The sequence below is a fragment of the Passer domesticus genome, chromosome Z, assembly GCF_036417665.1.
Source record: "Passer domesticus isolate bPasDom1 chromosome Z, bPasDom1.hap1, whole genome shotgun sequence".
Taxonomy (NCBI): Eukaryota; Metazoa; Chordata; class Aves; order Passeriformes; family Passeridae; genus Passer; species Passer domesticus.
In genome coordinates this window covers 22,444,196-22,457,007 of record NC_087512.1, presented here as the reverse complement: position 1 = coordinate 22,457,007, position 12,812 = coordinate 22,444,196, and the positions used below count along the sequence as shown (strand labels likewise).

Genomic DNA, 12,812 nt, shown 5'->3' with positions numbered 1-12,812 from the left:
AGCAACCTCAAAACCCAATCACTTGTTCACCTAATTATGCATACATTTTTGTGGAGTCCAGAATGATTCTGAACAGTGATCATTTTCTCTCAGAAATGCCTGATCAGCCAGTTATGAATAGAGCTGGAACAAGATTTGTCTGAATTTTGACTTATTCTTTCATTCACTGTCTACCACAAAAGACACAGGAAAATGTAACTTTACCTGCCTGTTGCCATATCATGTCAGACAGTGATCTCATCACAAGAAAAACACCAGGAAGTGTTGTTCCCTCATTAGGCAGCCATCTTCCCTCTCTGGCAGTACTGAACCAGTGTTAAGATCTTACTGATGAAATATAAAACTAAGATTCTGAATAATCTTTAGTCTATTTATTATGGGGCAATTCTTCAATTGGAGACTCTGGTGCCCTTAGCCTCTACACAGTTTCCAGTGCATACCGCAATATTCTCTTTGTGCTTTAAGAACAAGTTAAAAATATGAAAACAGAGAGTCCCCAAAACAAGACACAAAAAGAACTAAAAACCTAGGCTTTACCAAGATAAATGTATATCCTGTATGACCTGCCTAAGAAAACTACAAGAATAGGCAGTACACTGTAGCCTTTTTGTAGTTTGTGAAATTTTTGAGACTTGTCAATTTGTTAAAAATGTCCCAGATGAGTATTATAGCAGCACTCATCTCACACTATCTAGATCATGATGCAGCAAACATGCCAGAACATGCCACTCTGGGACCATTGTTAACAAACTACAAGAAGTCAACAGTATTTTTTTGAACCAAAACCTGACTCTTGCAGTTAGAGTTGTTAATAAGAGGTATTTCTTGATTGGTTGCAGTTTACAGTTCAATCACTCTACATATTGTTGTTCATGGCAAAACAGCAACCAAGTTGAAAGTTAAGTCAGACTCACTCCATCAGCTGGAATGATTCCATTCCAAAGTGGCAAAAAGGTCCAGCACCAGTCAGAGGCTAAATTCCACAGTGATCCCAAAGAAGTCAATGGGGCTCTGCCTACATTCATTGATACGACTACCACAGGACTCTGCTTCATGTAATTGTATTCAAATCTAGGGTGCTTCTACAAACAACACAAATTGTCTTATACTCAACACATCTATAAAAGCATGGCCTCAGAGCTAGGGGAAGGAACACCTGTCAATGTAGTATTCATCAAGTATTTTATCTCATGAAGACTTTTAATGCAATGCAATTACATTAGTAATGTTTTGAAGAACATTTTATGATGGGAACATTCCGGGCAGATCACTGCATATTTGAACAGATACCCAAAACAAAAAAGGAGTACCAGTATACATAAGGAAAATTTTTTATGGCACATGAAGTAACATTTTCAACAGTAATAAGAAGGAAAAATTTTGTTCAAAAATTAAACTAGCAGATAAATATTTATATTCAATCAGTATTTTGAATGCTAAGTATCTTGGATTAGATGACTCTAAAATGGCCAAATGAATGTATCACATCTATAAGACAAAACTGGGATTCACTCTAAAATTGCAGAAATAATCAGTATCTTTTAAATAGTGCAAATCAGCAAAAAAAATCTCTACAGCAAAGGTGATACATTAGGATTCAAACTGCAATGTTAAGTGTCAGGAAATTGCCTGATCTTCTCAGAGCTCCATTGACTTCAGTGAGAACCCTGTGTGCAAATACACCTGCCTACACAAACCAAAGTAAAAGGAATTATTTTCCTTTCTTTTCCTTCAGAATACGTAAATAACTAGGGAAACCTGAATTATCCGAACTTAAACCAACTATTTTTTGCTAATGCTGAATTTCAATTAAACATGTATAACTGGGGCTATTTTCAATCAATTTTCAATTTTGTTTCAAGGCCTTTTTTTTCCAAAAAGCACTAAAATAAAATAAAACAACAACAGAGCATCACCTTACATAGAAAGCTTGAAACAATTAACAAACACAACAAAGACCAACATTAGAGAAGAATGTCTAAAATACTAACCTTCTGCACAGGGCACAACTATCAAAGCTCTGTCAATAAAAACCGTGTTAGTTAGATGCTGGGCCACACCAACACTCGATGCTTCACGAAACTTAATATAACATACTTTGGAGGAAAAAGCAAGTGGTGCGTTGCTGCAAGATAAAAGGAAAAAATAACAATTAGTCATAATTGCATGCACGTATTTTTAAACTGTTACTCCTTAGGGGGAAAAAAGGGATTTTTTCCTAGAAAAGGCAGCCTAGAGTATAGAAATCTACTAACTTGCCACTTGATGTATCAGTGAAAAAAGATGGAGCACCTTGTAAATGAAAATTGACATAAGCCAAAATCACTAATTAACAAGACTAATTTTCTTCCATTATCTGGCTACACAACACTGAATAGTACATTTTCAAATTACTATTTTAAGGACCATATTTCCTTGACAATTACAATTGCCAAGTAAATATTTTATAGTTTATATTTTTTTCTGAAAATAATCTTTTTATAGGAAAGACAAACAACAAACCCTGCCATTTTTTGGTGGGTCCTTCAGATATTAGCCTGTAATAATCAATATTCTTTCTCTGGCTTTCACAAAAGTAGTTTTATTAATTCTTACAAAGATAAAAACAGTTCTGGAGACGGCTTTCAAATACTGGGTCTTAGCTGACTAATGTAACAAAAACCATTGCCTAAGTTTGGCACAATGTAGCATGGAGTAACATCATAGGCATAGGAGCAACTCACCATTTGGCTACAAAAGGGAAGAAAATTTGTAATTCATTTTTCCATTACACTGTACGCCAAGAGAAAACATGTAAACATCACAATCTTGATCAAAACCATGCAAGTTTGCAGTAAAAATGGATACCCCTAATCAAATTTTGTAACCTTTACATTAGCAGCTTATTTCTTCACATGAAGGAAGTACAGGTAAATATTCAAAGAGAGAATACAGTATTGCTGGAATATCAGCAATTTTCATTTGAAATCATGGAAAAAATGTTGCACAGACTGTTTTACTCTGTCCTGTCTCAACCAAAATGGAAACACTTGTCAAATTTCTGGAAGCACCAGCAGCAGTTCAAGTTTAACACAACCCATCTGGGAATCCCCTCGAATTCCAAGGAAGCATTTCCCCAGTTATTCTATAAAATTCTATTAGATGTCAGGATTTAAATATAAATCAAAAGTTTCAGACATATGATCTCATCACATTAATTATAAAAATAAACCAAAAACGTACGCCTGAGGCAGGCAGACTAATATGTTTCTGGCTACCAGGACAGTAGCACAAATGTGTATCTAGAGATGGCCAAATCCAGAATGGCATTTAGAAACATTTATGATGGAAAATTCTGTAAGAACAGACAACACTGGGGAGGAAAAACTAAAGAGGTAGTGGAAGACACATAAATATAAAAGTCAATCTCACACAATTTTTACGAGACAACTACATTTCTTCTGTCCACTTTTATTTATTTGTGTGGGAAATGCTTTTATCATTTCAAGTTTCCACATTCAGGAATGAAGTAACTGCACAGAACAGCTTCTGAGTGAACTGTAAGATCTCAGTTGAGACCAGTTTCCAACATCAGAGGTGACAGCCAGCTGTGACTTGTTTAGTACTCTAGGGATACTTCATTCACCACAAAGACTTCTATGGCCATGAGTAGTTTTTTATTTGCTTTGGTTTGGAGGGGAGAGGACTCCAAGGGGAGGGAGGAGCTTGGGTCTTGGAGTTTCTTGTCACCACTGTATGGTGTTCGCTTGTTTCTTTTTAAATACATCCCTCAGTGTTATAACCCAAACGGCTGAAGTCACCACGGAAGATTCTATGGTCCACACTGCTGAAGACTTCTAAAAGCTCCTGATTTTTTTTCCTTTTTTGACTTCATTGCCAACTCAAGAATACAATTCTTCTCTACGCAGTTTCAGGGCCCCCCCAATAATCCCTATAAACTTTAACATCTATACAAAAACACACTTGATAGTGCAGGCTGTAAGATTTACTCTTCTGTATTCCCTGATTTAGAACACAAAGGCTATGTGGACAGTACATTAAAAAAGATCAGATGTCTGAACACTTGTGCAAATGAGGCCCTACAAAGACATCTGGATACCAAGTGCCTTCCAGAGATTAGAAAGGAGAAATTCTCTACAAGGTGACACCATCTACTAAAAACACATCAAAGTTGCCTCAAGGGAAACTATTAAGATCTACGAGATCTAAAACTGTAGAAGGCTTAACAGAGATCAAGTAATCTCCTTTTCTGAAAGGGGCCTCCAAAGTCTTCCCATCAGCATTTTTAAGAAGACTTTTTCCTAAAACAGTTAAGTCCTATTCTAATTCCTTCTGTTGCTTTTTTTTGCTAGCCTTTACTGAGGCTGAATTGACTCATGATTTTTTTCCTAGGTTACACAGCCTTGATATCAAAAAGCAACACATATATCTGATTCAAAGTTACTACAATTCAGTTAGCCTCTTTAGAAAAAAATTACGAGGAAATAAATATCTAAATAGTATTTGGACATTTCTAACATTTTTCTTTCACTTTGTAGGAAGACAGTAACATTCATCTCCTAACAGAATAAAAATCAACCAAAGTATTTCCTAAGAAGAACCTATTCAGAAATCTATGGGAATAAAAAAAAAAAGCTATTAAACATTTTTCCAACTGTCCAAATAATTTTCTCAAGTAGGGCAGGGAGGTGGGGTGTGTGGGTGTGGAGGACATGACAGAAATGAATAACTTACTAAAATAGAATATTATGGAATAATTGTGCAGATCAGTTTAAATAAGGCTCTGTGTGTTTTGCCTCAGAAGCCTCACCTACACTGCTGTCACTGCAGGATATAACAATTCTATTTATTGGACTACACAGATAACAATCCCTTTTCTCAGACGAGATGCCCCTTAAGTGAAGGTGGCCCATCCGCCTGTGTCAGAATGGATAAGGTATACAAGTGAGGGTGACTTGGGTGGCACCCCTCAATGCTAAACCAGGCTTTGCCCAAATACTCTGGTTCACGAACAGAACACTTTTAGGCTCCAAACTAGAGGAGGCCCCAGACCCCACTGCCAAGCTTTGGTATGACATGTGTCTCCACCTCTCAACACCTGCCGGGCTGCAACCAGAGCAGGACTTCCTGGCGGCAGAAGAGAGGCCAATCCAGTCTTGCCCTTGGCTACTGAAGGGTTATGACAAACCAGCCCATAATCGAACTTTTTGTTAAACCAAAAGTTTATTCTCCAACCGAATTCTAGTTTCCAAGACCACTCCAGACTACTCAGTAGCAAGCAGTATTACACAGTAGGTCTTTCCACACCTAACAGAGACAGCTTGCGACTCCCTGCTTTCAAACAACTCATTTTGCCAAAACCCAATTGTTCCTCAGTAAGTTCTTCAAACATTTAACTGTTCAAAAATCCTCTTAAGGCCACATTTGAAGGCTCACTGCTACACATGTAATTTAGAAGTCTACTCTGAAAAGCAGATTTCAGCTGGTTACAAGCGTATGGGACTGTCTGTGCATGTCTGGGACTAAGAATCCAATTACAGTCACTGACCACTAGGCTGTGGCAGCGGCTAGCATCCTGGAGTACACACCCAAGGCAAAAGACCTGTCACATCCTGCAAACCAGCTTCAGTTTTAACTGTACTGCAAACTGATAGTGATCTCTGTTTTGTTTGGGACACCTTTGCTTCCCATCCACTTGTCAATGAAATACTATTTTACAAATTTACCACAATATTATTTAAATACATTTGCAGAAAGCAAACAGGAGGCACTTTTTTTTTCCCCCGCTAAAGAAAGACAGTAGGCACACCTAGTGTTCTCCCAAGGTAGCAATTTGGAAGTCAGTTCAAATGTCCGTCAGTATGAGGCAAGGAAAACCGTACTTCTAACACGAATCCATTAACAACAGTAAATAAAACCAAAAGTAAAGCAGGTAATCACAATCCTGCATCCTATCTCTGAAAACTGAATTCATCAGCGTTGTAACCTTGACATTCCCAAGTCATTCCCTACTGTGGTACTGGATTTTAGTATTTTATATGTATATACACCCTGGCAAAATTGTACACATTGGCACAGACATTATTTATGTATGAATGTCAAGAAAGTCCCCATTTCCCTTAAAACCTGTTATATAACCTAGTGAAAGACAAGAACAACAGCTGTAACAAAAACCCCAAAATATAAAGAAGCAACTATGGAACAAGTCCAGGACAAAGCCCCAGAAAACTGTATAAAAATCCACCATATAACTGTCAGTAAGGCATATTATTTTAAGCATATCTTCACATATTAAGTGTTTATTTTTTTCTGAATGGTTGGTATTCAAATATAGTCAGATGTTATGTAGCTACATTAAAAGTGATAAACACCAACTTTCTTGACTGTTCTCTTTTGCAAATCGAAGTTTTGTTAGCCTGAGCATTTCTGTATCAAAGCTTATGCATTGGGATGCTAATAATGCCCTCTCCACTACTCCAATTTCTTTTTTTATAAGAAAATACAAGGTTTGATAATGCACCTTCATTATTCGCTTCCCAGTAAAACTGCTGCCTCGAAAGAAAAAAATCCTCCCCTTTACTGCTGATCATCGCCTTCTGGGGAGAGGCAACACTGGTATTTTGCAAGCCCCTGCATCTCCCACCTGAGCGCACCCCTCGCACCCTCGCCGCTGACACCACGCGAACCGCTATAATTCAGGAAGAGTGACGCCTGGGATTAATTTACTGCACAAGCCTTACTGGGGGCAACTCCGAGGCAGGTCAGGTTCCCTCCTCTGACCTCTACAAAACCTCAGCTACTCTGGCATCTGTTCGAACGGCCCCTTCTCGGAGCAAAGCGCCCTTCCAAGAGAAGGAAAAATATAAAAAGAATAAAGGCACTCGGGCGAGGGCGGGCCTGGAACTCCCCGGTCTAGCTCGCCTGCAGCCAGCGTGGGCGAGGAGACAGACAAGCCACAGAAAGCGGGTTTTTAGGAAAGGTGGAAAACGGCCGGCGCCGCCATCTTAAGTGCGGGCGCAGCTCCTTCTCCGCAGCTCGGGCCATACAAAGGGGAGGGACCACGTGACACCTCCCTGGTGCCCGCACTCAAAATGGCGCCCCTGGCCTCCTGCCCCTGCCCTTCCCGCCACCCCCGGCCCCTCCGCGCCTCTCCCTCATCCCCAGCTCCGCTGCTGCGGAGGGCGGCACGGGCCCCACTTACTCCGGGGGATAGAGACGGAGTTCCTCGATATCTCCCAGGAAGCCGAAGAGCGTCCGCATCTGCTCGCTGGTCACGGCCGAGGAGAGGTTGGTGACCTGGATGACGGACGTGGGGCCCAGGGGGAAGCCCAACGGGACCCCGATGCCGCCGCTGTTCATCATGGCGGCGCCTGCCCAGCCTCACCGCGCGCACCCGGGGGCGCGGGCCCGCCCACCGAGAGGGGCGCGCGCCTCCGGCCGGAGCGGCCCCGCGGGCGGGCGCTCTAGCGGTACACCCGATTGCTCCCAGAAGAGCTCTCGGAGGGACGGGCGGCCCCTGCCGGCGAGGCTTCCGGCCCGCCCGCGGCGTGGAGGTCGCTCGCTTCCCCAGGAGCGCTTCCCCAGGAGCCTCCTCATGTGGAGCCGGCTGGGCCGCCGTGCGCAGGGCGGGGCCGGCGCGGGGCCCGGGCCCCGCCCAGGAAGAGGCGCGGCCCGTCACGCGCCGCCCCTGCCGCGCGCTCCTGCGCGTGCACCGCGGCCGCTGCTGGCGCGCGCCGCGCCAGGGGCTGCCCTGGCGGCCCCGTCGGCGGCTGGGGCCCCTCAGGGGCCAGGCCCCGCAGAAAAATGAGATTTTACATTTAATTGCGCGTTTGGGGGCCGCGTCTAGTAAGAGACAGCTAAACCACCCTCGGGAATAAACCTCTGAACACGCCCTCGGTCTAATCAGGAAGGGCTTGCAACAGAACAAGGGTTGTAAATTGTTCTGTTTTAAATTGGCTGCGACGCTATCCCAATTGAATTTATCTTGCTTCCAGTTGTAATTCAAGTTCTTGAAAACTACATTGGCCGGAGAAAATGAGGCTAAGCACTTCATGTGTGCGCTATCACTATTAAGGATCAAACTGCACTATTTCCCAGTGGTATGGAGCTGTGTGTCTTGGCGCTGACAGGTTTAAGGTTTCTGGCAGTTTCTAAGACTTTCCATTTCCCAACTGAGAAGAGATTGAAGTATTTTTTATGCTATCTGGGTTGAAAAATACTGCAAATTTGTGACAGTTCCCTGAGTAAGTGGGTCAGCAGTTACAGAATCTCCATAGATAAGTCTGGATAGTGCTTCCTTTATTGATGCTCAGTACGTTACAGAAATGTAATTCCAAGCAATTGTCAGAGGTGCATTTTATATAAATACATTTATGCATATGTTTCAGGTAGGGCTTATTTCAAAATCATTATCAATGCACTTATATTCTCTTTCTGAATGAAATCTATATTCCAAAAGTACAAAACTCCTTTTAAAATTTCCCTTTTCAGCCCTTCTGGTAGCTTCTAGTTAGCTTAAGCTGAGAGAAGTTTAACTGGAGCTTCCAGATATTTTGTTATATATTGTGGAAAATTAAACATATAGGAACCTTACATAAAGTTTTGTTATGCTTTCACTAGTACATTTTATCCTAAGATGGTTGGCAGAGATGTAGAAGCTATTTCTGCTATGAATATTCTTATCCTTTCTCCTTGCATCTCTCAGTGGAGGGTCCGAAATACAAATGAACTCTAAAATTCACAAAGAGCTTTAGATGTCAGAACTGACTAGCATACCCTCCTTCAGATAAAGCCTGTAGCAGTACATACAAAATTCTCAGCTACTGGTCTGCTCTCTGAAAACAAAAGCAAGTAAAACAGTGTTTAAATTTTGTAATTATCAGTCTCTGCCACAGTACAAAATTAGCTTGGAAAATAAATGAATTTGTATTTCAGTAAGACTAGGCAAAAAAATCACACCAATCCCAGACCCCTGAAAATCTAATGCTCAAAGCTTTGGGTCACACATGCTGCCGCTAAAAGGCTGGAAGCAATAATGACTTGACTATTTTAGTCAAACCATTCAAAATTTAAAAGTGTTAAGGAGCCATTCCCACTCTATAATAAAAACCCTCCGAGCTATTGAGAAAGACGAAGTTAAATAAAAAGAGTAGACATGCAGAAGGAATTGTTGTACAAGCAGTGCCAAAACATCATCTCTCTAATCAATGGCTAACAGACCTGCATGTTACAAATTGCTGTAGGCCTAGAGAAAATTATAGCTGTAACCGAAGTGAATTAATAAACGTACAAGTTACTTTTCAACTCTGCTCAGCTGTTTTTACTTGTTATTAACTGTATTTGTGCATGTAAATAAAGTCTTTTACTTCTACCATGATTGTCAGATTAACTAGCAAAACACAAGGCATTATACAGGCTCTTTGGAGGTAAACTTAATTCCAGGTTACCTAAATGAAAAATGGTGAAGCTGTTAAATAAGAGTGATTATTAACCTTTTTTCTAAGACTGTATTTTGTGATCTTCCCATGAGAATTAAAAAGCATTTACTAGGTAATGTTGATTGCAAGTACCAGTAGAAAAATACTGGCAATTCAGAAGTTACAGTAAAAGCTGTTTTAGAAGATCAGGAGAAAAGTCTTTTCATTACAAGAAATCACCTTTTAAGCAGACAGTATGTGGTCTGATAGAGGTGGACATCTTTGGTATTTGCTGCACTTGCAGGGGGAGAGAAGTGAAATCACACAAGGTAAAAGAAAGAAGCATTAGAAGAGTTTCATCAGCTTTCCTTAAATGGAACCTTAAAGACTTAAAAAATAACGTTAGCCACAGAGCTAACAATTGTGTGATAAAAAAACAGTTTAAGCAATTTATGAGTAGTGAAATTTAACTTCAGGATTCAACAACGCCTGTGGCATCAGTAAAACTTGCCTCTGGAGACTAATGAGAAAGCTTGAGCAAAGAAGATGTACCCATGGCTGAGGAGAACCAGGTTAAAGGTTGCAAAGTCATAGTGTTTGGCGAGGGGGATGTCATCCCTAGATTCCATATGGGCAGGAAAGGGGAACTGGTAAAATTAGAGGGAAATCAGTCCCACCTCAGTCCCTGGGAAAGTCATGGAGCAAATTCCCCTGACAGCCATTTTCAAACATGCTGACAACAAGAAGACTGGGAGTTGTGATCATGGATTTAAAAAGAGAAAACTGCCTGACCACCTGGTAGGCTTCTGCTGCTGTGAAATGACTGGCTCATGAATGTGGGGAGAGCAGCTAATACTGTTTATCTTGATTTTTTCAAGGCTTTTGTAACTTTGTCCCATAATATCCCTTAAAGTATTTTTCTTTGACTGCTCTTTTAAAAGCAGTACTAGAATGCCATTAAAAGCCAATATATTTGTATAGCCTGTGCTACCTAAGTTTGCTTTCATACACAGTAACTTTACACCACTTTCCTTATTGTATAACCAAGATGTCAGTGTTTTGTGTAGATTAGTGATGCAGAACACAGGAAACTAACTTCCCTTCTACAGCATGAATGTTCCTTCTCTTGTGAATTAATCAAGAGTCATAATCTTCAAATGCCAATCTCCTACTACTCACAGTAGACTGTGAGAACAAATTACTTCTGATAATACTCCTGTATCATGTTTACACCTCAGATTAAGTTGAACTACCTTTCAAATACACACAAATCAGAAAATGTTAACTTCAGAACATTTCAAAGACAAGAGACTATTTTCTAAACTCAGCAGATCCACAGTGCTTCCCAAGTACAAGAAACGGCTTTCATCCCCTTCCATTGTTATACCTTTAAAGTTTATCAGGTAACTGCTCTCATTTTTATGTATGCCTTAGTATAATTATGGAGTTTTTTTAAGAAGAGTCATGTAGAACAGAAAAACATCTTACAGAAAACAAACTCTTAGTTCTGTGTAGTAATCTCCAATCCATCACATCTGTAAGCTCAAAAATTCTATAAAATCATTTAAAAAGAAAGTATAAGACCAATTTATATACCTACCTAGAAAAATTATGGAAATATTTTTCCACAATAAAATTTCTAGTGTAGTAATTGTTTTTCTGAGATTCAATTTTACACATCTAGAAATCTTAAAACCCTGCCTATGATGAGATTAACAGATGAATGCTACATGGTCAGTGTAAGCAGCTGAAACCTGTTTAAACTTGCTGCCTCTGGATGGCAGTCAGCTGTACTGGTAAACTGAAACAGCTGCAAGATTTCTGCATCTGCTTTTTTTTGCAGCAAACACATGAAAAAAATGAGGATTGCTGTTTTGAGCATAGCAGTTTCAATTAGAAGAGTCACGTTAGCAGCTCTAGGGGTGTGTTTTACAATGACATTCTTCTCCCCGTAAAATTGCTTGTATCAAAGATGGAATAGCTCTTCTTGACTTACAATTATTTTTAAACTTCAAAATAAGAAGATGAGGGTGTTAGCTGACAACCTGAGATAGTGTTGCTAACTCTGAATCTCCAAGCACATATTAACAAAGGAGGAGTATCTCCACCACTGAGAGACTGGGAAAATGCACAAAGGCAGTTAAGATTTGAGAATCTTAATCTGAAAACAGATTCTCCATCTAGTTACCTTTCAGGGCAGCATTTCTACTTATGAAATTTAGTATCTGTTCTACAGAGAGCACTTCTTAGATTACGGAAGCATTTTTTCTTCAAAGGGGGATTTTAGGAAACCCTTTTAAAAAGCTATATCAAAGTCTACATGTCAGTAGATAAACTAATAGTTTTATGATATATTTTAACACCCATATGTCTGACTATGTATGTGTAGGGAAATGAAAGGGAAATGTAAAAACTGAGCTTTTTTCTTTTTTCTTTTTTTCTTTTTTTTTTTTTTAATTAAACTGGGTGTCTGCTAGGAGATCTGCTAGTTGCTGTTTTTCTGGCAGGACATACAATTGGAACTGTTTGGGTAGGTGCCCACTGGAGCAAAAAAACCTGTCTCCTTTGCTGTGAAGTTATCCTGCTGGGAATCACAGTATGTAATTCTGCATAAAGGGCTAATGTTTTTAAAACTCAAAAAATCCTGTCTGAACCAGGTAATTCAAAGGTGTTGGACAGAAAATTCTAAATTCACTTGGATGAATTTCTTCTCCTTTCCAGTCACAGTTTGTAGGAGCAGGGCAAGTTTTCTTCATGGCATAAGAATATGATAGAATCTTTATAATTGTGAAGTTTGAAAACTGGAGTAAAACTTAGTGTCTTCAATGTCTTAAAATATAAGCACATTATGATTCAGTCTATAATAGATTAACTACATTTGCAATTAAATAACACCACACATTGTTTACTGCAGGGTCAGGAGATCACCCAGCGTCTTTTCATAAAATTAAAATGCAGCAGAAAAAAAAAATGTTTAATGTTTTATCTGTTTGGAGGTTTTCAGCATGGTTTCTAACCCTTGCATGCATCAACTCTCACCTCATCATTCATTGCTCATGCCAGATAGCAAATGAGACAATTTTACATTGTTTTTTCATTTTTCCAGGACTCAGTATTATGTCAGCTAACCAGCTATTACTATCTATTTCAATATTTATTAGTAAACCTCAGTTTATCTGTAGTGAAGCCATAGCTTTCAGCTGAAGTAGTTTTTGGCGGAAGCATTCTCAGCAAAAAATACCTTCTCCATCTTCAAAACCAGTTGTGGATTATTCTGTAGTAAGTGGAAGTTCTTGCAGATGAAAATAAATCAAATATGCTAAAACACTGATGTTAACAGCCATGGCACAATACTTACAAATCCTGTATTTTTCCAGTGCATACTTAAAATTCAGT

The 12,812-nt window shown here is 39.7% G+C and overlaps 1 protein-coding gene across 2 annotated transcripts in view; it reads right to left on the bottom strand.

The window, feature by feature from the left end:
• SREK1 (splicing regulatory glutamic acid and lysine rich protein 1) overlaps positions 1-7,625 on the bottom strand; it is a 33,240-nt gene extending 25,615 nt beyond the window's left edge. Inside the window, exons 1-2 of one of the 2 annotated variants that reach the window (XM_064405124.1) lie at positions 7,202-7,625; positions 1,992-2,125 (exon numbers count right to left, since the gene is read on the bottom strand). In XM_064405124.1, the coding sequence (XP_064261194.1) occupies positions 1,992-2,125; positions 7,202-7,362 (295 nt within the window). In that variant the 5' untranslated portion in view covers positions 7,363-7,625. Of the gene's footprint in view, positions 1-1,991; positions 2,131-7,201 lie in introns of those variants that run through there. The other variant, XM_064405125.1, reaches the window with a different exon arrangement.
• Between the last annotated feature and the right edge of the window lie 5,187 nt (positions 7,626-12,812).